This window comes from Lissotriton vulgaris, chromosome 1_1 (genome assembly GCF_964263255.1).
Source record: "Lissotriton vulgaris chromosome 1_1, aLisVul1.2, whole genome shotgun sequence".
Classification (NCBI taxonomy): domain Eukaryota; kingdom Metazoa; phylum Chordata; class Amphibia; order Caudata; family Salamandridae; genus Lissotriton; species Lissotriton vulgaris.
This window is the reverse complement of record NC_141685.1, coordinates 83317847-83345679: the sequence shown is the minus strand read 5'-3', so window position 1 is coordinate 83345679 and position 27833 is coordinate 83317847. Positions and strand designations below refer to the sequence as shown.

At 45.4% G+C, this 27833-nt stretch overlaps 1 protein-coding gene across 1 annotated transcript in view; it reads left to right on the top strand.

The window, feature by feature from the left end:
* LOC147737446 (uncharacterized) overlaps positions 1-27143 on the top strand; it is a 45564-nt gene extending 18421 nt beyond the window's left edge. The window contains exon 3 of the mRNA XM_086930393.1: positions 23909-27143. Within this exon, the coding sequence (XP_086786519.1) occupies positions 25255-27060 (1806 nt within the window). The 5' untranslated portion in view covers positions 23909-25254 and the 3' untranslated portion in view covers positions 27061-27143. The remainder of the gene's footprint in view (positions 1-23908) is intronic.
* Positions 27144-27833: the final 690 nt, after the last annotated feature.

Genomic DNA, 27833 nt, shown 5'->3' with positions numbered 1-27833 from the left:
CAACACTATGTGTCATGTATTGCCACTGTGTTTACAACAAATGCTTAAAACAATCCCTCGTATACGTCTAACTGCTCCCCCACACTACCACAAAGAGCATTAGTATTATCTACTTTAGCCTCTGTTTACCTCTGGGGATCCGCTGGACTCTCTGCACGCTATACCTCTTTTTGAGCCGGCTCCCCACGCTCAAGTACTCTCACATACTCAGACATAGACAGACAGACACACACACTCTCTCTGTCTCTCTCTCTCTATCTCTCTCACACATACCCTCCCTACCTCACATCAGAAACATGTATTTAACTTCTATATGACACCTTCAACTAGGACCATTAGTAAACAGGTTCAATCAGAATTCATAAGACCCTACTTATAAGGATATCTGTGCTGTCATCCCCATGACAGGAAAGAAGAAATGCAAATGAATGAATAAAATGCTTTAGGAGGCTGAGCACTCTTTTATGTATTGATTTATTTTGACTTTTTTTAAATTGATTTTAATGCAAAAACAAAAAGAAAAAAAAACTGACATGTCGGATACATACCTGAGAATTACAGTCGGCATACATAGTCATAGTCAATACAGAAACCAACAACTGAATAGCATCCCCCAATTCCCACCCCCAGCCCGGGCCTAGTTCTGCATTGTTGACCACACATTAGCATGATTTGACCCATCTGGGTGGAGAAGTGTGGCTCAGGGGTTAGAGGTGGCAGACCCTGAAGCAGAGGTCAGACCCGGGACCAGGGTTCAATTCCCGACGCGGCAGGGTCTTGAGCTCAAATGTCCACTGACTCGATAATTCTCGCTTCGGGGCCTACTCAAATCAGGGGTTCACACTCTGCAACTCTGGGCAATAGCTTGCTCAATCTCCACAACGGCCCCGGCAGCGGGATGCCTGGCTTTCACCTTGGGGAAGCCCAGTAGGGGCTATCTCACAGGGAAAATCCAGGACGGGTTCCCAAAGCAAGCGCCTTGATACCTGTAAGGTGATAAGTGCGCTGTATAAGAAACCACACATACATACATACACATACATCTCGCTGGTGGATACGTATATCAGGACTAGAACACATCCTTGCCCTGTGGGCTTGCAGTTCAGTGGCTACAGTCTTTGACTGAAACAGTTCTCCCATCAGTCAGAAGGAGCATTGACCGCATCTTCAGTCTGCTCTCTACGGGTCAACAAGTATTCTCGTAACGGGGCCCAGATGTCTTTAGGTCGTGATCTCATTGGAAATTCTTCTTCATAGAGGGACATTTGCGCCAGACAATACACCATATCAGTTAACCATTTGGCAGCTGCCGGGCCTCGCTTCCCATCCCACGTGAACAGAACCCTTCTCTTTGCCAGCAATATAGCAATTCTCACAAAGCGTCCCATCACATCCTGCACTGAAGGTACATATCCCAATAAGCAGAGCAGTGGGGTGCAGTCCAGCACTTGACCAGTCATCGTGTAAACCATCTCCAGTACCTCTATCCGGTATCTGTGCACACCCTGGCAGTGCCATGCTAAATGAACGAAATTTGCCTCCTCCTGTCCACATCGTCTGCAGCAACTAGTATCTCTAAGTCCTATTTTGTGTAAGCGTGCGGGTGTGTGGTATGTTTGATGGAGGAATTTAAGGTGTATAATGCGTAAATTACTATTAGCTGACAGCTTTCCCGTCAGACCACAAATCTGTCCCCACATTTCCAACGTGACCTGTGTATCTAAAACCCTGTTCCATCTTGCCAGACTCTTTTCTTCCGGGAGCACCAATTCTTCCTGCACCACCCGATAAAGTTTAGTGAGTAGATGGTTCCTGGAGGCTGCCGGGCCTCGCTTCCCATCCCACGTGAACAGAACCCTTCTCTTTGCCAGCAATATAGCAATTCTCACAAAGCGTCCCATCACATCCTGCACTGAAGGTACATATCCCAATAAGCAGAGCAGTGGGGTGCAGTCCAGCACTTGACCAGTCATCGTGTAAACCATCTCCAGCACCTCTATCCGGTATCTGTGCACACCCTGGCAGTGCCATGTTAAATGAACGAAATCTGCCTCCTCCTGTCCACATCGTCTGCAGCAACTAGTATCTCTAAGTCCTATTTTGTGTAAGCGTGCGGGTGTGTGGTATGTTTGATGGAGGAATTTAAGGTGTATAATGCATAAATTACTATTAGCTGACAGCTTTACCGTCAGACCACAAATCTGTCCCCACATTTCCAACGTGACCTGTGTATCTAAAACCCTGTTCCATCTTGCCAGACTCTTGTCTTCCGGGAGCACCAATTCTTCCTGCACCACCCGATAAAGTTTAGTGAGTAGATGTTTCCTGGAGGCTGCCGGGCCTCGCTTCCCATCCCACGTGAACAGAACCCTTCTCTTTGCCAGCAATATAGCAATTCTCACAAAGCGTCCCATCACATCCTGCACTGAAGGTACATATCCCAATAAGCAGAGCAGTGGGGTGCAGTCCAGCACTTGACCAGTCATAGTGTAAACCATCTCCAGCACCTCTATCTGGTATCTGTGCACACCCTGGCAGTGCCATGCTAAATGAACGAAATCTGCCTCCTCCTGTCCACATCGTCTGCAACAACTAGTATCTCTAAGTCCTATTTTGTGTAAGCGTGCGGGTGTGTGGTATGTTTGATGGAGGAATTTAAGGTGTATAATGCGTAAATTACTATTAGCTGACAGCTTTCCCGTCAGACCACAAATCTGTCCCCACATTTCCAACGTGACCTGTGTATCTAAAACCCTGTTCCATCTTGCCAGACTCTTGTCTTCCGGGAGCACCAATTCTTCCTGCACCACCCGATAAAGTTTAGTGAGTAGATGTTTCCTGGAGGTTGCCGTCACAACCAATTGCAGCTACTTAGAAATCGCTGGCTCGTCTGGAAATGTAGTATAGTAATCCCTGACAGCTCTGCGCAAACGATAGCAGGTATAAGTAAACAACGGTGTAGGATTGGATATAAAGCTCAAATCTTCCCCAGTAATATATGTCCCATCTCTATAAAGATCACCCATAATCGAAATGCCTGCCTCTTTGAGTGCACGAAGCGCCCCGCGCTCTCGCGCAACCGATAGGGCACTATGCTCCTCAATAGGCATGTTAGGAGCATACAGCGGGAGTTTATGTGTCCTCCGGCCTATAGCTTGCCATGCAGAGACCGTGGCATCAATGGTATTTATTTCCGATTTGGGCGTCAATCTTTGCACTTGTGTAATAATGCCATGCAAAGGTATCTCGCCGGCATCCCCCTCCTCAACCGGCACATGAGGAATAAAATCATGCGGCCGAAACCAAAAATATGCGTATTGGGCCAGTCCGCATAGGTAGTATACGAAGAAGTCAGGAGCACAGAACCCCCCTGTATCAAAAGGCAATTACAAGGGTGTGACAACACCGCATAAACAACACGTGCTGAGTAAACCACAGGGTTCAAATAAACCCACACACACACCATAAGATTAAACTTCTACTAAACACACAAGCCTCAGTATCTGATAGAGACTACTAGCAGCAGATTCCTTAACGTAGAATTATCCCCAGGCGTGGGACTGGATCCGGAAAACTTTTTGCCACAGCATCCCTGTGCGCCAGGGAGACGGCATCACGCGACTCCGCCCAGGCGTTGTCCGTGTAAGCGAGGTCACATAAGTCCCACCCCGGTGCGCCTATGTCAGTTTTTTCTTTGGATCCGGTCCCTGTTTGGGCCTGTTTAGGCCCCTTTTTCTTTCATCATTGTGATATTTTTTGGTGGAACAGTGTGTGAATGCCTTCGGGCTTTAAGACTTGCATATCGTGTGTGCGCCTTATGTCGGCGATGGACCCTCACCTCATTTGCATGTGGTGTTAGGGGAAGATCACGGCACCACTGATTGTGAGGCGTGCCAACAGTTGAAGCCGAAGTCACGACGGGAGCGCCGGAAGAAACTACTCTCGGCGCGTCGCTCAAGATCGGCTTCTTCCCCTCGATCAGCCTTGGCAGACTGTTTCAGAAGCGGCCGTACTCGTCGGCGTCCTCATCCCTCTCCGATGTCGCACGAGCACCGCTCCCCAGTGAGTGAGTGTTGCAGCTTGTCCCCGGGTGCTGGTGTTCGGCCTGCCGGGGGTGTGAGCTCTCCGCGGCTGATGCGGCCCTGCGTGTCGTCCTCCTATATACGGTTTCCCAGTGAGGGGGCGTTGAGAGCCCAGATGGAGACATATGCGGCGACTTTGCAGGCCTCGCTAGTGTCTCCTCCTCCTTCCCATGCTGGGACGTCGGCGGATCCCTTGCATTGCGCGGCCCTCTGCGGCGTCGCCGGCGGCTCTGGCACCGACTGGCTCGGCTCCAGGATTGGAGGATATGATGCTGTTGGGGTGCGGACCTTCGGGGGTTCCTCCTTCGGATCACGCAAACTCCTGCGCAAGTTCCTGTGGTGACGCGGGAGGTCACCGGGGCTCGGGTCGCATCCCCGAGTCCCACTCCGCCCTCTAGACAGGCGACGACCTTTACCACGGCTGAGCTGACGCCGCTACGGCGCCGGCGCCTGCTGGCCCTGGCAGCGCCACAAGGGTCGGTAGACCCGCTCATCCTGCTCTGGGTCGTGGCTGGACGGGGCCCTTTGTCCCCCTCCGGGCCCCTCTCGTCCCGCCACGCAGGAAGCTGCCTCATCGGAGGTCGAGTCGGAGATTGAATCGGCCCTGGCGGCGCTGCATGCGTCGGCGGACCACCTACGTCACATTCTGGGCCGAGGCTGCAGAGGGCTTCTTGTCACTCCCCTGGTCCCTCTCATCCCTCCACGCAGGCGGCTGCCTCGTCAGAGGTCGAGTTGGTGCCGATCCGGCGCCGCCCCTTGGCCACTTCGGCTCCGGTCTCCGGCGCTGCGTGATTTGGAGGAGCCCTATCCGGCGTCTCCTTCGGCGCCGGATGGTGATGACGTCCTGCCTCGGGCTGCAGACTCTACGACACCGGACAGACATTGAGTTGCGGATTCGGCTTCGGATAGTCATAGTGATAGTCAGACATTCTTATTGAGCGCGCAAATCACCAAAGTAGGTCTCAGGGTGCTCCCTCTTCTCCGGATGTTGGGTGCCTGCTGGCGTCATCCTCACCGGAGGCAGGCCGCCGCATGGTGGCTTTTTCACCGGCGTCATCAATGGGCAGCTCCCCACCATTACCAATGCTGCGGCGTTTTCCGGAGGTGCAACAGGTCCCCCACTCTTCGGTTCCTCCTTCGAACTTCCAGGTCTGGTCTTTGCCCGCCCCGCCCCGCTTGGCTTCGGGGACGGGCGTCTTAGTTTACAGCCGTATCCCACGGAGGAGCTGCTTCTCCACTGCAGGGCCCTAAGAAGGCGGGTGCGGCCTTCACTCACGCAGTGTCCACGGCTGTGGGTATTCTGCGCATTGGTGACCCGCTTGCTCATTTCCCGGCAGACCACCTTTTGGAGGTTCTCCCCCAGGGCTCTGGTGGGAGGAAGCTATTGCTACCCTTTGAGGGTTCGCTCCTTTCTTCCGTGATGGGGGCGTCCCGCCACAGGCGATCCGGTGCCCCAACACCTCCTGCAACGGCACCTTCCAGCGCCAAGTGACTCGGCGTGTCTTTCCCTCCACTCCTCTGCCTCCAGTCCACATTTGCGGGCTGTTTTTCCCTCCCTGCCGCCACTGTTGTTGCCGCCGTCCCGGTAGGTACGCTGGCTGGACTTGAGGGCACAACATGTTTGCCTCGACCAGCGACGCTTTGGGGGCCCTTAACACCTTATGTGTGTTGGCTAGGGCCGCCTCTTCTCTGTGGGACTCTGCTGAGTCCATGGGATCCACTGCTTCACAGGAGACTGTTCAGGTCAACTTACGCCATCATGCCTTGGATGGCCGGGAGCTAGCGGCGTTTATTCTCCGCTCCGCTCTGGACATCTCGGAGGTGCTGGGCCATGCCATGGCTTCCTCGGTCGCCCTTGGTCGGCATGCTTAGCTTCGAGATGGTGTGTTCCCTGAAAATGTTCGGGAGTGGCTGGTTGATCTTCCATTCAATAGCACTCTGTTATTCCATGCCCCAGCAGACTCCGCCATCCAGAGGTTCTTGGCAGGGCTCAGTCCTCCTCCTCTTTCTCCTCCTCCACCTTCTCCCCCTCAGTTACTGCTGAGTTTATCTGGTTCTTGGACCTTCTTTTGGGCAGGCTGCCCTGGCTGTGCGGTGTGTTTTATGGCCACTCGAGTCCTTCTTGCTGAGACTGTGGCATTGTTGGCTGCTGGACGGCCCTTTGTTGACTGTGTGTGTGTTTGCTTGAGTTATCTGCACATAATTGGCCCTGAGATTAGGCCTTCTGTTTTTGTTTTGGGCTGCTTAACAAGTCTTCTGTGGGTTTTCCCCCCGAGGCTCTTTTGTTTTTTCCTCTGCTGCGGAAGTTTCTTCCAAAGAGGGTTCCCTTGTCTTGGGACTTAACGTACACTATGTGGGGTAGTCGTAGCTGTTATACAGCTTGCGCTCTGCTAGGGAGTTCTGGTCGCCTTTGGGTCTCTGCTCTCCATGGCGTTTATGTATGTTGCTGATGCTTCTTTGGGTCGTGTGCGCGGACCCCTCGTAGTAGTGTGTCCGGGCATTTCCTCGCCTTCATGCTCCTGTCCTGGAGGCTGGGTTGGTTCTGTGTTTCTCCCTTCGTCAGGCATAGCCTGCCCGGTCTTCCTGGGGCCCGAGCTGTTCTTCCTGCTTTCGGTGGCTCATTACTGCCGGCGCCGCTCTGTCTCGTCTGTTGCCTTGAGTGTATGGTGGGCTCGCCTTCTTTTTCCTCGTTTCCTTGGGCCCTCTAGGCTTTTCTTCTTCCTCTTCCTTGCCCTGGCATTGGATAGAAGCTCTGTTGCCTTTTAGGGGCATGGGGTGCTTCAGCCTCCCTGGCCTTTCCCTTGGTTCCTCTGTTGAGAGTGAACAGGCTTTCTTCTTCTTCCCACACCCTTCTTGGGGTTGGTGGATTTCTGCTTGTGGGGGTTCCCCCTCATGCCTGGGAGGGCGGGGCTCTTCACCCTGTTCATTGGACTAGTCCCCTGTGGGACCCTCTGTCATGTCCAGGCTGGTGGGGTCCTTCCGCAGACCCTCCTTCCCCATGGGTATGGCTAGGGTATCTATGCTACGTTAAGGAGTCTGCGGCTAGTAGTCTCTATCAGATGTACGAGTTACATACCTTCGGTAACAATGTATCTGGTAGAGACAATTCTAGCCGCAGATTCCTCACGGCCCGCCCTTCCTCCCCGTTCTGCGAGGACCCTTTGGCTTGCCCTTCTGCACTCGCCGGCGGATGACTATGATGAGTGAGTGCATTCTTTCGCTCTCTCGCCAAGACGTTGTCTTGCTTTGTTCCTTCCTCTTCCTTGGCAATGTAGAGGCTGGGTCTATAGGTACTCCTGTGCCCCTCTACTCTGGTTGCTCCAGGATTGAGGCTGGTGTTCTTTCATCCCTCTTGTTCCTGAGGGTCCTGGTCCCTCTGCTACCCTCTGAGTTTGGGTCATTTGGCCGTGCCCTGCCCTGGCTCCCTTAGGGAGGTTGTCGCACTCTGTTCTGGGGTTGCCTTGGAGGTCTGTCGTTCCCTGTTTGTCTTGGAACTGGCTCCCCTTGATGGGTCTTGGTCGGGGTTGTAGTCCTGCTGCATGTTGTCATGACATTTTGCATATGTTCCTTGTCTTAAGTGGGTGCTATTTTCATACTGGCAGGGTGGCTGCTCAGGGCTGTGCTCTGTTCTTTCTTCTTTCCCTGTTTTGGGTACTGCAGTGTTGGCACTGGTCCTTATGGTGTTCTTCGACACCATTCCTTCTTTTCCATTTTTCTGCTGTTTCACACACTGTTCCCATGCTCCCACACCTTCTCTGCTGGCTCAGCGTTGTGGTGCGGAAAAGTTCTCCTAACAAAACTGACGTAGGCGCGCCGGGGTGGGACTTATGGAACCTCGCTGACGTCACGTACGCAGACGACGCCTGGGCGGAGTCGCGTAATGCTGTCCCCCTGGTGCGCAGGGATGCTGTGGCAAAAAGTTTTCCGGATCCAGTCTCACGCCTGGGGATAATTCTACGTTAAGGAATCTGCGGCTAGAATCGTCTCTACCAGATACATCGTTACCGAAGGTAAGTAACTCGTACAACAGGAACATCATAGAAAGACTGATGGACATATTGAAGCGGACCTAGAGATATATGCATAACACAGAAAATATAGAGGTCTTGATTTAGAGTTTGATGAGCAGGGTACTCCACCACAAATGTGGTGGAGTATCCTGTCCAACAAACGAATGGTCTGCCTGATCTAGTGCAAGTCAGCAGGATTGTCATGTGTCCAGCCTTGCTTGAGTGGCATCAGTGTGAATACATCGGATGGCCCTTCCTCTCTAGATCAGGCTGTCTGATGTATTTTTCTCTTATTCAGGACCACCAGGGAATACCTGGCAGTCGTGATGAGAATTTCTTTTTAAATGAACCCCACTTCCTGGGAGAAAATTAATCAGGGAGAAAGTTCCAAGGGTGTGAGAGTGATTAGTTATTTGTTTTTAAAAACAAACTCCAGCTTTGGAAGTTTGTTTTTGAAAAACACAAATATTGGTGAATGGGCGCCTGAAACATGGCAGCCGCTCACCACCCCTGCAGTGCCTTCAGAGGAGCCACCGTGGCTGCTGCTCCTCTGAAGGGTCAGAGAGCGCCACAGGGCCAGCAGAGATCGCTAACAAGTCGGGTTACCCATTGAACTTAAAATCAGACCCATAGTCTTGATAATTGACAAATAGAGGAGTGGAGAAAAGAGAGAGTTAATTAGAATGCTTCCTATATGTTATTTCTTTTATGTGAATAAGTAAATGACAAGACGCTGCTGTGTTCCTTACCTTAACGCAGCCTTTTTTTAAAAACCTGCTATCTATGTTTCTGGGTTTATCTCTGCAATGTCAGCTGAACAAGTTACTGGTTATGTTCAAATCAAATTGTCTTTATTCTGGTTTCGACAATCATTGAAACACCATAAAAGTACATAAAATACATTGTTTACATGATTATTTAAAAACATTAGAACGGGACTATTTAGATTGTCCGAGGATTAAGACAAAATACACATAAATGTACAGTTAATTAAAAGCTTGCTTTAGGGATGCTTATTGTACAAAACGAAAGCAGTTAAAATTAATGGTACCGACTTGTATCACATCTTGGCCAATCTGGAGCGAGTCAGCTCCATTCACACTAGCTGTACATTTTTCACAGATTTGCACGGTGCCTAATACAAAATTTAAGAAAGTAGGCTACAGGTTTGGCTATAAGTTCGTTTTCCAGGCACTGGAAGGCCAAAAAGGCTGGGCGACACTGCCTCAAGTTCCATGCCTTTAAAATGGGAACAATCCATCGCCTCCGTGGAATTGAATACAATTTGCAGAAAAACAAAACATGTATGGTAGATTGTGACGAACTTAGATCACAGGGACAGGGGGATAGATTTGAGGTCCAATCATTCTGGGAAGGGAAAGAAATCAGACGATGAAATACATTGAACCTGAAACGGGTCAACAGAAATTTACCATATTGGTTTATGTTGTAGTTCAGGTATGGCTGAATAGTAGGGGCTGTCTGTTTGCATTAACAGACATTGCTGGACAGAAGGTTTCCCTATCTCACTCAACAGCCGGAGTACATTCAGGTGTGACAAACAAACCATTTTTAACTCCTTCCTTGTAATATCCAAATAAAACCTTGCAAGACCTATGTCTGTTAAGAATGACTTTACATATGCTAGCCATCCTATTTTTCCAGTATTGTCTAACTTCATACAATCCTTCACAATTGACCTCGTTAGATGACACTGGTCCGTGACCCAAATTCGTCTCCACAACATAACTGGTTGGATTTTTATAATGTCTGTTAGATAATCCACTCCCAGTTCAATTTGGCACCCATATGTTGTCTAACTTTTCGGGACTGCCAGCAAATACCTAAGGAAAGAGTTTTCAATTAGCTGGAGCTGGTCTACGTTCGCCCCACCCCAAATCCCTGCCCCATAAGTTGCAGCACTGACACACTTTGCCCTATATATTGTGAGCATTTCTGCAGGGGGTCTTTTCCCCAGTTTTTGGGCAAAAGATTTCAGTGCGGCAGCCGCCCTTAGGAAGACTAGTTTGCGTGATTTGATGGCTTCCTTCCATTTGAGTGCCTCATCGAATAAGATTCCCAAATAGGGATATGTAGCTGTGCATTCGAGAGGGGCCGTGTTCACGAAGATTTTCCTGAGGTTTCCAGTCTTTGGGCCAACATGCATCACAAAAGTTTTCTTTATATTTACTTTTAGATTCAGACTATTCATAAACGAGCAGTACTTGTTCAGAACCCGTTGTAGCAGGACTGGGGTTCGGGCCAGGATAACTGCGTCGTCGGCATATAATAATGCTGGTATCTGCCGACGACCAATGACAGGGAGATCAACTGCGCCCTCAAGAAGGGCGGCCTCTAGGCCGTTGGTGTATAGGGTGAATAGGAAGGGGGCCAGGACGCACCCTTGCCTGACCCCCTTCTCCACCACAAAACTATCCGTCAGTTGCCCCTTGGTTCCAAATCCGACTCTCCCGGTAGCCCCAGAATACAGTTCCCGTAAAAAATTGACAATAGGGGGGTCAATTCCCATTTCTAGTAGGGTTGTCCACAGCCTCGTATGCACAACGCAGTCGAATGCTGCAGACAAGTCGATGAATACCATGTACTGGTTATGTTAAATTATGTCATGCTGGATTGCGGTCTAGAAAACATACAAGGACCAAATGCTTCAGCTTGACAAAGCAAGGGAGTTTCAGTCCTGTCTCTATGTTAGTCCACTTCTGGGGCCTCTAATAGGTCAAAGGGGCCCCCTGGGGAGGATGTAGGGCAGGTCAGCAGGGGAAAAGTCAAGATTCTAAGCAAGGGAGGGACCTACCCTGTATTTCATCAACTAGCGGCTCATCAGGAGTCCAGCATTTACAATCAGTCGCAACTTTGAGCTCTCTACCTTTTTAGTGCCACATTAATTAATCATAGAATTCATTCATTCCAAAAATATACTTTTTATTTTTATTGTAGTTTTTTCCATATATTATTTGTAAAACAGTACATTGGTTAATCAGATTCGACAAAGAAATTATAAATAGCACACTTCCCCTCTAGTTCATACATTCATGCATCCCATTCCGCAGCAAACCTCACACATTCGCATTCACTATTCCTCATAACACACAACACAGCTTTAATCAATAGTGCTCTGAGAACATCCTGAGTAGGTCCTCTCAGCCATCGGCAGGGGACCCAGAACTGGAAACTCAGGACAAGATGTAGTAACGCCAACGCGCGTTTCGGTGCGAGGCCCAATGACCAGCCGCACCTTCGTCCATTTCTGGGGCCATGGGATAGGCAGCGGCTACTGGGTTGAGGTCACTTTCCTTTGATGTTATGTGACCTGTCCTAGTAAGGCTGTGCAAACTGACCAAGTAAACCCTTTTTTGTACTTGACTCTCAAGTTAGCGAGGGCGAGCAGTCACAATATTCACAGCTTTGTAATGTCGACCAGCTTGAACTCAGAACTCAGAGCTCAACAATAGATCAACAGACTCAATTGAATAATGTCCAGCACACTGATTATCTTGCCAAGACACAGTTACTTTTAAATACTCTTTTTATTGAACTAGTGCTCAATTGATGGTGTTGACAACGAAAATACGGTGCACATTAGTGAGAGTGATTAGACCAAAAAGTCTGCAAATATGGAGAGAGTAACATAGCTTGGCTTTTCCTGATACTCCCTGGCCAAATCCCACTACATAAACCTAGATCGCAAGGATGGTACATATTTAACTTTCTCTACCTCATGGCCAGTCACATGGCCCAGTAGCTCTGCCAGCCCTCCCATATCTTTTCCCATTTACAAGGGCAGCCCCTGCTGAGATACACCCTGTGTCCACCCGTTGACACCAATCGAGATCTGCTTCCCAATCCTCCACTCTGGGGGAGAGCTGTCTCCCCACCCCGTGCAATATTATGCTTGCCAACGGCTGAAGCCAGGGCCAGTCATATTCTGCGAAAACTATGCCATGTCACCTCACTCGTGATATCCATGAGGTGCCATTTGGCCCCCATGGCGATCGCTAGTCCCATGACCTGGGACTTTATTCTCATGATCTCTACCCAGTAGCATTGAATTACCGGACAACTCCACACCGCATTAAAACAAGCCCCCCCACATTCCCTTACGCAGAGAGGTGGCCACCCGCCCTATTCGGTGCAACAAAGTTCTGGAGTAGTAGGTCCTATGTAGGATCTGTAGTTAAATTAGACCAAAACGAGTTCTAATTGCCACCTCCCTGGCACCCTGAATGGCCTCAACCCAATCGCCATTGCCAAGCGTGCCTAGGTCCCTCTCTCACATATCCCTCCGAGTCCCCAAGGGATCCAGGGAATTGTAGATCAACTTCCTATAGATGGTTGAGATTGCTTTTTTGGTCAGGGGATTAGTTAGCAGATGGTCCTCCAGTAGGGATGCTTCAGGCAACTGCTCCCCTTCCCACATGTGACCATGCAGAGCGTGACCCACCTGCAAATGTCAGAACCGTTTTTAGTCACCTAATTTATACTTTTGTTGTAGGTTTGTGAAGGACACAAGCGCCTGTCCCCTCCACACATCGCCCGGCCGCTCTAAGCTAACAATCCCCATTTTGTGAAGCCCTGCAATCCTCCCGCTGCACTTACGAGATCACCACCATACAGTGGAGTAATTTCAGTCAGCTTACCTTCCCAGCCTAAATACTTGGTAGCCTCTCTCCACACCCTTACCAATGTTTGTGTATGAGTAGGTAGGGTGCACTCATACTTTCTTCGATATAGCACCGGGGTGGGGTAACCTCTCTTGCCCATGGCCTATCCATCTACCCGGTAACAGGTTCTTCACGGTCCACAAAAATCCAGTTGTTGACTGCGACCAGCTGCGTGGCCCAGTAATACTTGAGAATGCTCCGGACCGCCGGTCCACCTTAAACTCCCCTCTGCAACTTACTCAGCGCGAAGTGCCACCATCCCACAACAGGAGCCGAAGTTCTCAGACTACCTTTTGAAAGAAAATGCCTGCTGGGATCTTAAAGGACGTTTTTTGCACAATGTACAGCGTGCCAGTTTGGGTTATCCCTGCGACACCGGTCTAATTTCGGGAGTATGTTCCTGCCTGTGGCTCTCTTGTAATGAACACACCCAAATATTTTGTTTGAAATACATTTTTATTTGGTAGGTAAAGAATAGAACACAGGTCCAGATATACACAGCGTTAAGCTCACAACCCTATTTAGAGCCGGCAGCGTACTGTGAGAGTCTACAAGAGTATAGAGAAGCAGTAGCAAAGTAGCTTGAACACAGCATGTCGCCTACAACCTTCGTACCACATTATTTATAGCAATATTGGTCTATTGTGGGAAGTCGCAGGACCCTTTAAAAACAACAGCACTAAGAACACGGGCAAGAAGCCCATAAGAAGTGAGCAGTTATGAGTGGACAGAAAAGTGTCGGAAAGAGAAAAGGTAGTAGGAAAGACAGATTACGCCCAAATATTTAAAGCCATGTAGTGCCACCCGAACTGTGCACCTAGAGTGTAGCCGTATGGTCCATTGCCTCCAGCAGGAATATTAAGAACTTCTTCCAATTGATCCTCCATCCTGAATGATCTCCAAATATGTGAAAAATTTGTAAGATTTGTGCACTCGAAAAGGCTGGTTGTGTGTCATATAGCAAAACATCAGTGTAGAGGGAGATTCTCTCATCCCACTCCTGATAAACTGGAATACCCCATCTGAGAGGTCCTGACTAACCCACGCACCTGAGAAGAGCATAGAAGACAAGGAACATCCCTGTCGGAGGGAAAAGACTCGGGAGACTGTATTATTGACGCTCATGTGTACTAGAGGGGCCACATTACAAGAGCTTGACAGCAACGCCACTGGTTTTAGCAAAGGAATCCCCTGTTGCATATGGTACTCCATTAAGGTGTTGGAAATTTAAGCGCGTTCCCGGGTGTGGCATAAAGCCCGATTGATCAGGATGAACCACTGTTGCAATTACTGTCCGCAGGCAGATCGCCAGGGTGTACGCAAGGACCTTAGCCTCAAAATTAAGCAGGTAGATAGGTCTATAAGACCCACACTCAGTTGCTGGTTCGACCTTTTCTGGGATGACCACCACCTCAGACGTTCTTTGGTCCTCTGGGAGACACCCTTATTTTCACGTAGTCTTATACCTCCTCTGGAGGCACTCTCTGCTTTTATATATTTGTAAGGGGAGCTCATCAGGCCCTGTCGCTTGCCCTGTTTGCAAGGTTCCTATTGTCTTATTTATTTAGTCTACTGGCAGGTCTTGGTCTAGTGCGTCTCAGTCCTCATTCGTTAGCATTGGCAGGGTCAGGTCTTTCAGGAAGTCTCTCCCAATATTTCCGTCCCCTTGTAGTCAGTGTCCTCAAGGATCCTGTTCCGTCCTTTGTCTTGTCTCTCTAACCATGTAAGCAACTCATTGGCTTTATCACCAACATCATAGAGACCATTCTGGGTAGCCAGCGCATGAGTGCCCGCTATTTTCCATTATTGCTCTTAATGTGTGCTGCTTCAGTTGATGGTGTAATAGGAAAGAATCTCATTCCCCACTTGCAAAGGGAACCTCCAGGAAAGCACATTCCTTGTCCTGAGCCTCGCACCTCAATTTACGTTCCTTCGGCATTCCCCCATCAAGGTTTGTTGCTTGGCTTGAATTACTGCCTTGAATTCATCCTATAGCACGCAAGATGATTAGACAGGCCGCCCGGTCTCCATAAAATAGAAGTCTGCTCCATCTCTCATACGAGCTTTGAACATCTTGTCTTATAAATATCACAGATCAACCCTTGGGGGTAGCATGAAGTCCACAACCGGACCATCGAGTTGCACCTCCATCAGCGAATGGTCTGAGATTCCCCCTGCTATGTGTGCAGCGGCTCTAAAATCAACTTTATGGCTAGTCTGGGTGAAAGGATGGTGCATGCATGCCAGACTACCATGTGCTGCAGACAGGTGCGTCCGGTTCTGATCCCCTCTTCCCCTCTAGGGGCATTTAGGAGTATCATGAATATAGTATAGGTGCAGTTCTGTCACTCCAGTCACCCCAATGCGTATATGCTCTGTCGTAAACATCTTACCCTTCCACAGGATGAGTCAGTCTTGCTTGGGTCTCTTTCCTGTTTCCCGGCACTTGAATGGCACGCCCGAACACTCGAGAGAGCAGTGACCCACCAGCAGGCTTTTGTGGAGCACTTTTGTCCTGGATGTAGGGCTGCATACAGTAGGGCACACACTCTGTCTTTTCTTTGCGGTTGCCTGAAGATCAGCAGTCCCAAAGTAGCAGTCACACCTGGCCTGTCGGTAAGTGCAGCCCCTCTGGAGGCCTGACTGTCAGCAATTGAGCCCACACTGTGGCCGGCTCAGACAGGGTGCTCAACACTGGGGTAGTTGTAGTCCCTCATGGGTCTCTGACACAGAGTAGTCAGGAATTCAGCCGCTAAAAGCCCAACACAGGCTTTCCAGTAAGCCAATAGATTCAGACCCAGTTGTGTTAGGAATTTGGCAAATGCAACCTTGAACGGGCCGGTTGGCAGCACACAATCGTCCAACTGGGCCTCAACAATCACGTTGTCGTAGAGTATTAGATTCTGCCTTGAACTGTTGTGAGCGTCTTGGGGTAGGGGTGTCCCTCAGACTAGCGGTTTACTCTGTCGCACTCTCACATTGCATTTATCCTACGCACACCAACACCCTAAACATGCACTTGATGTTGGCGCAAAGTCTGGGCACAGGCATAGAAATGGAGCATTACATGGGTGTGTCAGTAGGACGCCACTCGCAAAGATCGCATCAGGCTATTGATCCTTACAACAGGGTGCATTGCCACCACCGCTCTAGCTGTTAAACCCATGACAGTCCTCTGCCTTAAATAAGAGCACACTTCGTGTGACCCTCCAGGTCACAGGACCCGTCCTAGACCTCTCATAGCCCCTTGTTAGAAGTTGCACAGTACTGGAGTGGCAGAAAGATCTCATGTAATTGTTTTTTTTTACTTTGTGGTAGATTTACCCCAGTAACGTCCAGTTACAAGTTTGACGCAATGGACTGACGAGTTGCCACGAGGAACAGATTCTTCTGCCTGTCAAACCACATGCCATTCACTATTTCATAGTGTTTTTCTGCTTTTATTTGCCACTTATTTTAAGCAGGTGGTAGATATATGCATGTTGTTGGTTGGGGGGAGATAGGTGAAGCAGGGGAGGGAAGGGTAAAGCATTTTCTAACAGAGGGAGTAAGGTAAATTGTATTTACATGATTAACAAAAATCTTACAATTACTACATTCTTAAAAGAAAACACACCACTTTAAAATACAGACCAATAATTTTAACATTTCAAAAAATCCAAATTAGTTTGATTAACATAAACACAATTTATAGACCGTCATCTTTCCAGGACTTAATATAAATAATGTCAATTAATATTTCTGTAATTTATGTGTGATATCATAAAAATTGTCCTAAATGTTGTCCTTAATTATCTTAGACTTCCAGATTTCCTGTGGGCACCTCACAAGTATCCAACTTCTTTTTAACAAGTATTAAAAATGTTGTAAAATTGGCGTTCATCTTAATAACCGTTGGTCTAAAACAAACTACCATGGCATGTCTGCTGGTACGAACACCTCTGTCAATGAAGCAGTTTTTCAAATTTCGTTTTCTTTCCGCCATCATTACTACACATATACAAACAAAATGCAAAATACTCTCGTCCCATAGGTTGCATACTCTGCACATAGTCGGCTTAGATGGTCTCAGCCAGGGCACTACATGTTTAAAGCCAGGTAAGTTGCCGAATCGTGCTTTCATAAAGGTGTTTTTGGTTTGTAGAGACCATGGTATTTATAAATATAGTTGGACCTTAAGACTTGTACATTCCTGGACCAACATGCATGTGTGGGATCTCTTAATAAACAGTTCTTTGTCTTTTAAAAGTGACAAATATTCTACTGATTTGTTAATTATTTTCTTAAACTATGTACTGTTAAAGACATTTCCCAGATCTCAGCAATTGACAATTCTTCAAGAGCTTTTTTCAGATATTTACAGAAGGACAATTTTTTCATTTTGTTGCATTTCTTTCCACAAAAATGTGCACATTGGGTTATTGATATTAGTTTTGATTTGTCTCCAGGTCTTACCGTACTGACCCATTCTTGCATATTGTTGATTACAAAAGCCAAATTCTAGCCTTATCTGAGCAGGTGATACATTAAGTGGAAGCCGAAACAGATGTTTAAATGTATTTGTAATAGCATTATTTAATAATGCAGAATCCAAAACACGGAGTATTTCACTTCCATATAAGGCTCGGGAGCAATTTCGCTTTTATTACTTTTATTAATGGGGTATAAGTTGGGCCTCCCAAGGAGCTATAAAGTAGGCGAAAAGCCCCTTGTAGACTTTTGGCTCTTATCTTCATCTCCATTTTATGGTATGAAAAAGATCCTTTCTCGTCAAACAGTATCCCAAGATATTTATAACATTGAACTTTTTCTAGCTCCCGCTTTTGGTGGTACCATTTAAATTGACTGCCCTTCCGTTTCTTGGTACTGACTTCGATTACTTTTGTTTTTGTTTCGTTTATTGTCATTTTGTTCTCAATTGAATACATTGATGTTTTGTTTATTAATTGCTGCAGACCATTTTTCGACAGCATTTGAATAATCTCCTTCGAAGTGAAAATCAACAATTGCCTGCGCAGTGTTTGTAATAGAATCTTTGGTGTTATCTGACCAATAAAGTTTCTTATAATTTACTGTCGTTAGTTCTCCCGGAAGTGTCATATAGTTTTCAAATCTTAGGCCATTTAGGTTTAACTCCATTATTTGTTGATCGTGGTCGCTTATATCTATTCCCACTGTCTGATAAGACAGAAATGTATGAAATAGATGCAACAATGCTATGGTATGATCTATTCTAGACCTATGACACCCTTCTTGAAAAGTCCATGCTGATGGCGAATCTTGGGGAAATTGCTCATTTAGCACCCTTAGACCTATGATGTATAATTCTTTTACAAGAGTCTTGCCGATTTTTTCATTCTTTTGTTCCCTCATACCCATTGTTGATGATAATCTTGGAATTGACCATAAGTAATTTTGCCATTGTATTTCAACATCTCTATCGTAAGACCATAGCATGTTCATGTTATATTTCCCGGTAATAATAATCTCAGTTTGGGTGTCATTGTCCAGTTGCTGCGTTATCATAATTATCAAATTGGTCGCCATTGTTCTTCGTGATTATATACGTTGATTACTACACGAGATTTAATTATATTTTGCTCCTTGTATCGTATTTTGACAATTAGATCATCCTTTTGACTTGGGACATCCATTTCACTTACCATTTTTAGCTCAGTATATATTAAAAATAGCCAAAACCCCACGAGGTCTGCCATAGTTACTTGTTCTCTTAGCTAATGAGTAATAAGCCTATACCCTTCCAATCTAAAAGGAACTAAAGCCCAAGTGTCTTGTAAACAAATGATTTGAAAACAGCACAAAGTAGCTAATTGGTTATTCTGAATCTTTGCTTGAACGCCATTTATATTCCACGAACATAATCGGACCCTTTCATTCATAATTGTTGGCCCCCTTAAAGAAACTTCAGATTGTAGATGTCAATCCTGCCTGACATTATGGAGGGCTGCTGTTAGTCAACCTAATTTGACAGTGTCAAATAATAATTCTCCTATTTTTTCCCTCTAATTATTTTAAAAGATGCCTGTTGGTCATACCTATGGGGTTTTTTAATATGGAATATTTCTTATTATTCTCGGTTCTCATTTGGTTATGATTTTGTAATTTTGATGAAACAAAAGGGCTAGGATAGGAAGGTTGCAGGGGAGTTGTTATTTTTATTCCCCAGTCCTGAAAGAGATTATGTTCTTGCATAATACGGCTGGCGGCAGTAGCAGATGCCCAAATTACTAATGTCGATTCGCGATTATTATTCTTGATGTGTCTAATTCAATTGATTCTATGCAGGTACATTTAATTTTCTTTAAAGAGGGTACTGCATTACACAATTTTAATATGTTCCCACGAGTCAAGATATCATTATTACCCCTAGATTGATATTCTGGCATAAAAATTACCTGCACCACTCCTTCTTTTTTTATCTGGGTTATTTAATTTAATTTGTTGCAGACTATTTTCACCTTGAGCATGTTCAATTAACCTTCCATTATGATTACTAAGAGTTTGAGACCATGATTGTCGATGTTTATGTAACTGCTTCGTTTTGGTTCCCAGATCTTGTGGTAATTTAATATCCTTCCAGGTTTTTAACAAATCTCTATTCGTTTCATCTTCTCTAATACTCTCACTCTTTGCTCTATTTGTTTCTAATTGTGATGGCTTATTTTCCACCTGTTTATTACTTTCCTCCACTTGCAGCATTTCTAAGGACTGAATTTTCCCATTCTCTATCATTTCCATACTATCAGCTTGCTTGTTTAAGCATTTATTTTTCATAACACATTTCACATTAATTAATTAATAAATTTCAAATTTTTTATCAATGAAAAAGTCAAAGTTAACCCGGCTCAACTCTCCAAGCCCAAAGTCTGGAAAAGAGACTTGAAAAAGCTTAACCCAGGCTCTTTGCCCCCTAACAGTTGCAACTTCCTACTGCCACCGACAGGCGCTACAGACGTCCAAACTCTGACGGACCACTATCTCAACGCTATGACATCTATAATTAATGAGGCTGCACCTATGGAGCTGAAAAGAGACTCTACTAAAATCTCCAAACCATGGTACGACAGGAGTCTCAATGAGGATAGACGAGACATGCGAATGGCAGAGCGTACCTGGAGATCAGCCCCCTCTGCAATGCACCTAAAAGAGCTGAAGAAAAAGAGAAACGCATACTTCAGGAAAATAAAACGCTCAAAATCAGACTTCTTCAGCCTCCAACTCGACCAAGCAAAAAACCGCCCGAGAAAACTGTTTGAGCTAATCAGAACACAATCCAAGGAACAACCCCAACCGCTCAACACTAGGCGTGAGGCACCCTCCTGTGAAGACTTCGCTGCTTTCTTCATCCAAAAAACTGACAAAATAAAAAGCGATCTCCTCATTGACGCAAGCCTCTACTCCAAACCCCAACGCCTAGCACCCACTGAACCAAAAAACAATGCTACATGGTCAACCTTCGGCACATACTCGGAAGAAGAAATTGGCAAACTGCTCAGCACCCTGAAACCATCCAATCACCTCACGGACCCCCTCCCTGCCTCCGCAGTAAAAGACTTTACCCCTTTGCTTCTCCCTCTCTGGACTAAAATTATCAACAGCTCTCTCCAACAAGGAAGCATACCTGACTCCCTCAAAATTGGTCAGATCACACCTCAACTAAAGAAACCTACAGCCGACCCCTCTGATCTTAACAATTACCGTCCCATCACCAATATTCCTACTCTCGCCAAGCTATTGGAAAAATGCGCACAACTACAATTGACTAAACACATTGAGCAATTTGATCTCCTCAACACCCACCAGTCAGGCTTCCGAGCAGGACACAGCACAGAAACTGCTATGACTCACATAATCGACGACGCACTTCAAATGCTAGACCAAAACGACACCTGCCTCCTCATCCTTCTAGATCTCTCTTCAGCATTCGACACCGTTAAACATGAGAATCTACTAGAACTACTAAATACAAGAATGGGTTTATCTGGAACTGTTCTCAAGTGGTTCACTTCCTTTCTTAACAACAGGTCGCAGAAATTCAAGAGCAACAACCTGATGTCCTCGCCAATACCTGTAACGCTAGGCGTCCCCCAAGGATCTTCTCTATCCCCAACTTTGTTCAACCTAGTCATGGAACCTCTCACCTCCTTGCTACAAGCATCCAATGTAAACTTTCACATGTACGCCGATGACACTCCGCTATATTTCAAGTTACAATCCCCCAAAGACATCTTACGTCTGAACTCAACGATCAGGAGCACCCAATCTTGGCTGGCTGATAACCACCTCAAATTAAACGCTATGAAGACGGAGTTCCTTCTGATCTCACCTCCCACGAAAATATCTACCACACAAACATGGCTGAAGCACCTAACAGCACTCAATGTCCAACCGACCATAGTGGATTCAGCAAAATCTTTAGGCATAACACTTGACACCAACCTCAACATGCAGCAACATATCAGCAAGGCAACAAAGGGAGCGAACTTCCAGATCAATACTCTGAGGAAACTTAAACCCTACCTCCCAGCCAAAGACTTCCAAACAGCAGTACAAGCAAGCGCTAGTCATCCCACGTATTGAATACGGCAGCACCGCCCTCTGCGGACTCCCCCTAACTACTACCGCACCACTAAGAACTTCTCTGAATGCTGCAGCGAGACTCATCACTGGGTCAAAAAAGCACTCCCATATTACCCCTGACTTGAAATCCCTAAACTGGCTGTCTTTTGAAGCCAGAATACATCTGAAAATCGCCTGCATGACACACAAGGCGGTACACCTAAACTCACCCGGCTACCTCGCTCAGAAACTGACAATCTCTGGGGGAACTAGAAACACGAGAGGCACAAACAATCTTCTGCTGAAACCTCGAAGATTCCGGAAGGAAAAAACATGCAAGCGCTCCTTCTCAGGATTGGCGCCTAGGATTTGGAACTCACTCCCCCCCCCCGAAACCAGGCTTATCTCTTCCACTACACTCATTAAAAAAGAAGTAAAAGCTATCCTCATGGCTAAATACACTTGATCTATTATCTCGAACTCTGTTAACACCCTGCACCGATCTGTATTACATGCTTGACTCATTTACTTATTTGTATGAGTTGTCTTATTACTCACGTGATGGCTTCGCAGCCACCTATTTGTACTGTGTGATCTATTGATTTACTGTTTGACTATATTCCCTCATGTACCCCTCTATGTAAAGCGCTCTGATATCTGTGAAGATCTTGTTCGCGCTATATAAAACTTTGAAAATAAATAAATAAAATAAATAACTGCTTTTACCTCCGATATATCCTTATTAAATAGAGGGTAAAAGGGTTTTGTTGGTAACATTTGTTTACCCTCACCTTCACAATATGATATTTGGTCATGGCTGTTTCCAGTGTTCAATCTCACTATATCTGATGAATTTGTATTTTTTATACTTTTAGAAGCTTTATTTCTTGCTTTCTGTTGTTTTTTTCTCTGTCTTTTTGATAGATGAACTTCTGGAGCTGCGTTTGTCAATGTTGATTGTGTCCAGCTTAGGTGTATCACTTCTTGATCTTTTGTTTTATCATCTATTTTTTCTTTAACAACAACAGTATTGTCTTTACATTTTATTGTATCTTTAGAGGGGCAGTCGGTCTTGATGGGTTGAATTCCCACATTAGGAAAATTCCCTTTTACATTGTCAATTATCGTTTTTAAAATATCCGGAATGGTAGCAAGTTTGTTAATTAGCGGGGCACAACTACACTCTGCATACGTAGATATTGGCTGAGATTGTGCCCTTACTATTAGATTATTTTGCGTTGTTATCTTCTGCTCAATTCCGGCAACAGAGGATGCCATAGCCCTCAAGAGATCTATTTGGACCTCCATTTTGTTGGACTGATATGTTAAAGCTTCCAGATTTACTTGCGAGGTTTTGAAGAATAAATCCAAAATTGCTCCCGCGTTCCCACTTCCAGGTACCTGAGTACCTGGGCAATGGTGTTGCCCATTTATGAATGATAGGTCCTTATACTCCTCTTTTTGTGGTCCTTGAAAATCATGTCCCTCGTCACAGCCGCCGCACCAGCAGCACCGCAGGCCAAGGCTCCCTTGACCCCTGCAGCGTCCGCCGCACAAGCAGCACCAGCAGTGCCTTAGCACTGCGGTGCCGGCAGTGGCCGTTCCTGCCCACAAAACAGATCCGTCGAACTTAAAGCGCCCGTATAACAGGACGCGGGTGAAGCGGGAGAAACCTTCGGGAGCGGGAACTGGTCACAAAACAAACCCGGGCAGTCGTCCCAGGCTCCGCTCCTCTTGCTCGTTAACTCCTCCTCGGCTCGGCCCCTCGGCTCTACTCGATACGCTCTGCACTCAATGCCGAATCATAGGCCGACAACGACTGTGAACACCAACAGAGGGAAGAATTGTGGTTTTCCCCCAGTTAGTAAAGAAAACAGCATAAGTCTTGGCTGCTTCTGCTGCACCCCCAGAGTCTCATGCGTCTTTTCAGTCTAATTTTTCTGTCTGGAAAATAATTGTGTCCTGATTTTCTGCACCCAGTAATTCCAGGTGCAGAAAAACCTAACAACTGATAATCAGGTGGAATAAAATGAACACATGAAAGTACGCCTTCATTTTATTACCCTTGATTCATACTCTGGACCATAGTCGAGGGATAGGTCTAGGCATAGTCCTCGCAGCACATAATAGATTTGTTTGAGGCAGAGGCCAAAACTCAAAAGTCAGGATACCAGATACAAGTAGGCGGTAACTCAGGGCAGGGGAGAATGCCTGTTGTCCGTGGCGGAGTCCTTTAAGTCCCAGAAATTTGCATTACAAATTAATTAATAGTGTATATTATTTTAATATCAGTTTGGTGCCAGTCCATATGACTTTAATATCTGCCTTTGGGATTCTATGTTACAACTCCATAGGGTATCCTTTGTGAGCTTAATAAAATGCTGAAAATTCTACAAATCCTCACTCCTACATCCAAGTACTCTCAGGCTACCATTCTACACTCTGCTCTGTCTGAAAAACAGCTCAACATTTTAAAAATCCTGCATTGATTTGGCTTGTGAATTATTATTTTTGGAAATGTACATGTATTAACTATTTAATTTTAATACTATAGGTGATTGAAATTACGGACGAAGAAAGCAAGATTTAGCACTAAGCCACTAAATGTCAGTGCCATAAGAAGGATTATTTTGAAAAACTGAAGGACATCCAGCATTCTACGTTTAAATAATTTCCAAAAATCTAAGTGTGGCGAGGAAAGTACTCTACCTGTAAGTGAAGTCTCTAATTTTGCATTTCATTAACCCAGAGCAAAGCCATATCTGTGCACACAGCATCAGAAATAATGTAGAAAGACCACTTCAGCATCCTCATCTGAAATATTATCAGAAAGACAAATTGCCTCAGCATGACAGAATAACGTTCATCTAAAGCATCATGTAATTCTAGAGAGGAAGCACACACTGCATAAAAGAAAGTTACAACAAAAGGTTTCTTCAGCATACCATCAAAGAAAAGACGCTCCAAGAAGACTCCGAAGCTGACACCTTAACAACCAAAAGATTGGAAAATCACCTTTGTTCAACAACCGTTTTTAACCAGTTACATAAGTTTGAGACTATCTGCCTCTGGATATAACACCTCGACCCACTCTGCTCACTCTGGCGAAAACCTTAAAAATTCACAACTTTATTGTTTTCATGACCATCTCAGATTGTTTCCTTTTTAATGTGTACTGTTCTGTAATTCTATGTAAATCGCCTCAACATTCTGTTGTGCAGGAGTGATATGTAAAACTGTTAAATATAAAAATGGATTAAATGAGCACCGTTGCGCTATAGCTAATGTAAATAAATCCTCGTCTTTAGAACTACACCTTATAGAAAGGGTATAATTAACTGATGTTCTGCGACCGGTGAGCCACAATAGTACTGTGCATGTTCTAATGTTCTCAGTTACTGCCATTACGTCAGTGCAAAAAGGTACTTCTCAGTTTAATCATTAAATATCAGACTAACACCTTATCACTGCATTGCTAAGAACCTATACAAATATATTTGAGAAAAACTTCAGTCACAAAATAAGTTGCTGCCGGAGAGGCTATAACCAAAAGACTTTTATCTGCTAGAAACATTTCAACAGGTTTTACAGGGCTGCTTCGAGACATATTTTGCTTAATTCAAACGTTAAGCAGATTACACACAATTTCTTTTAGAGATAAATACTGAACATTATCTAAACAAGCCAGACTCTAAAATCTAGTTCAATCTTACGGTGGCATATAAGCAAGAGAAAACTAAATGTAACTCTAGAAATACACCTTACAAAAACACAGACTGTGAGAACAAATTCAGTGTTCAAACCCGCCTCAATCAAAGCAAAATAACCCAAGTTGGGGAAATAAGTTACCTGTACCAAAAAAAATTCAGCCATCAATCGCATCTCACTGAATTTGAGAGAATGCAGACTGGGAAAAACCTCTCTCAGTGCTCAGTGTGCCAAAAAAGTTTCATCAGTAAATATTATCTCATTGAGCATATGAGAATCCACACTGGGGAAAAACCTTATCAGTGCGCTGAATGTCAAAAAAGTTTCAGCAGTAAATATTATCTCACTGAGCATTTGAGAATCCACACTGGGAAAAACCTCTCTCAGTGCTCTGAATGCACAAAAAGTTTCAGGCGTAAATCTTATCTCACTGAGCATATGAGAATCCACACTGGGGAAAAACCTTATCAGTGCTCTGAATGCCTGAAAAGGTTTAGTGTCAAAGCGAGTCTATATCGACATGCATTAACCCACTCTTTGGAAAAACCTTACCAGTGTGCTGAATGCCAAAAAAGTTTCAGCCGTAAATCTTATCTCACTGAACATATGAGAATCCACTCTGGGGAAAAACCTTACCAGTGCCCTGAATGCCAGAAATGTCTCAGTGACCAAAACAGACTCACTCGGCATATAAGAACCCACACTGGGGATAAACCTTATCAGTGCACGGATTGCCAGAAATGTTTCATTGAGAAAAGAATTCTCACTCTTCATATAAGAACCCACACTGGGGAGAAACATTTTCAGTGCTCTGAATGCCCAAAACATTTCAACGTTAAATCACTTCTAACTGCACATGTGAGATTTCACACTGGGGAAAAACCTTATCAGTGCTCTGAATGCCAGAAATGTTTCAGTTTAAAACGTACTCTCACACGGCATACAAAGATCCACGCTGGGCTAAAGATCCACGCTGGGGTAAAACGTTATCAGTGCTCTGAATGCCAGAAATGTTTCATTGACAAAAACAGTCTCACTCTTCATGTAAGAACACACAGTGGGGAGAAACCTTTTCAGTGCTCTGAATGCCAGAAATGTTTCATTGACAAAAACAGTCTCACTTTTCATGTAAGAACCCACACTGGGGAGAAACCTTATCAGTGCTCTGAATGCCAGAAATGTTTCAGTTTAAAACGTACTCTCACACGGCATACAAAGATCCACACTGGGGAAAAACCTTATCAGTGCTCTGAATGCCAGAAATGTTTCATTTACAAACTCAGTCTCACTCAGCATATAAGAACCCATACTGGGGAAAAACCTTATCAGTGCTCTGAATGTCAGAAATGTTTCAGAGACAAACTCAGTCTCACTCAGCATATAAGAACCCATACTGGGGAAAAACCTTATCAGTGCTCTGAATGTCAGAAATGTTTCAGAGGCAAATTCAGTCTCACTCAGCATATAAGAACCCACACTGGGGAAAAACCTTATCAGTGCTCTGAATGTCAGAAATGTTTCAGAGACAAACTCAGTCTCACTCAGCATATAAGAACCCACACTGGGGAAAAACCTTATCAGTGCTCTGAATGTCAGAAATGTTTCATATACAAACTCAGTCTCACTCAGCATATAAGAACCCACACTGGGGAAAAACCTTATCAGTGCTCTGAATGCGACAAATGTTTTATTGATAAAAGCCATCTCACTCAGCATATAAGAACCCACACTGGGGAAAAACCTTATCAGTGCTTTGAATGCCAAAAATTTTTCTGCCAAAAAAACAGTCTCGATAATCACATAAGAACCCACACTGGGGAAAAACCTTATCGGTGCTCTGAATGCCACAAATGTTTCAGTGAAAAAGGCAGTCTCACTCACCATATAAGAACCCACACTGGGGAAAAACCTTATAGGTGCTCTGAATGCCAGATATGTTTCAGTGTAAAAGGCAGACTCACTCAGCATATAAGAACCCACACTGGGGAAAAACCTTAACAGTGCTCCGAATGCCAAATATTTTTCAGCCTTAAATGTAATCTCACTAAACATATGAGAATCCACACTGGGGAAGAAAATTATCAGTGCTGTAAATGTCAGAAAAGATTCAGAGGAAGAGATCATTTTAAGCGCCATAAGAAAACACACCAAAATATTTTAGTGCTTTGAATGCCAGAAAAGCATCAATTTAAAACACAATCTCACTCTACATGAGCAGACGCACACAGGGAAAAAACATTACCAATGCTGTGAATACCAGAAATTCCTATTTGATAAGCACAGCCTCACTAACCATAAGCGATTCTCCATACTGATGAAAAACCTTATGAGTGTTCTGAATGCCAGAAAAGCTGCAGAGAAAAACGCTATCTCACTATGAGAAACTCCACACTGGAGATAATCTTTATGCCAAAAAAGCTTGTATCTGAAAGACAGAATCTGAAAGAAATATTATTGTTCGCTTGGCGTTGTTCAATTATAGCCCTGCTCCCATCTTCTATCTCTGCCCTTCCACTCAACACAATGTGGTTAGTCACTGCAATATCATTAGATGAGATGAAGTAGGATTAGAACAGGGGCACTGATATCAGCTGCATTACTCTTAGGCAGAGGGGTAGAGGGAATTTCAGATTCATTAGTTTGCTTAGATAATCTCTTTTGTTTTTCTGTTATCCCTTTATCCTGTTTCCCACCCCGTGCCTGAGCCGAAGCAAACGATAATTGGAGACTTGCAAGCCTGTTTTCTATCAAGTTAAGTCTGTCATAAATGG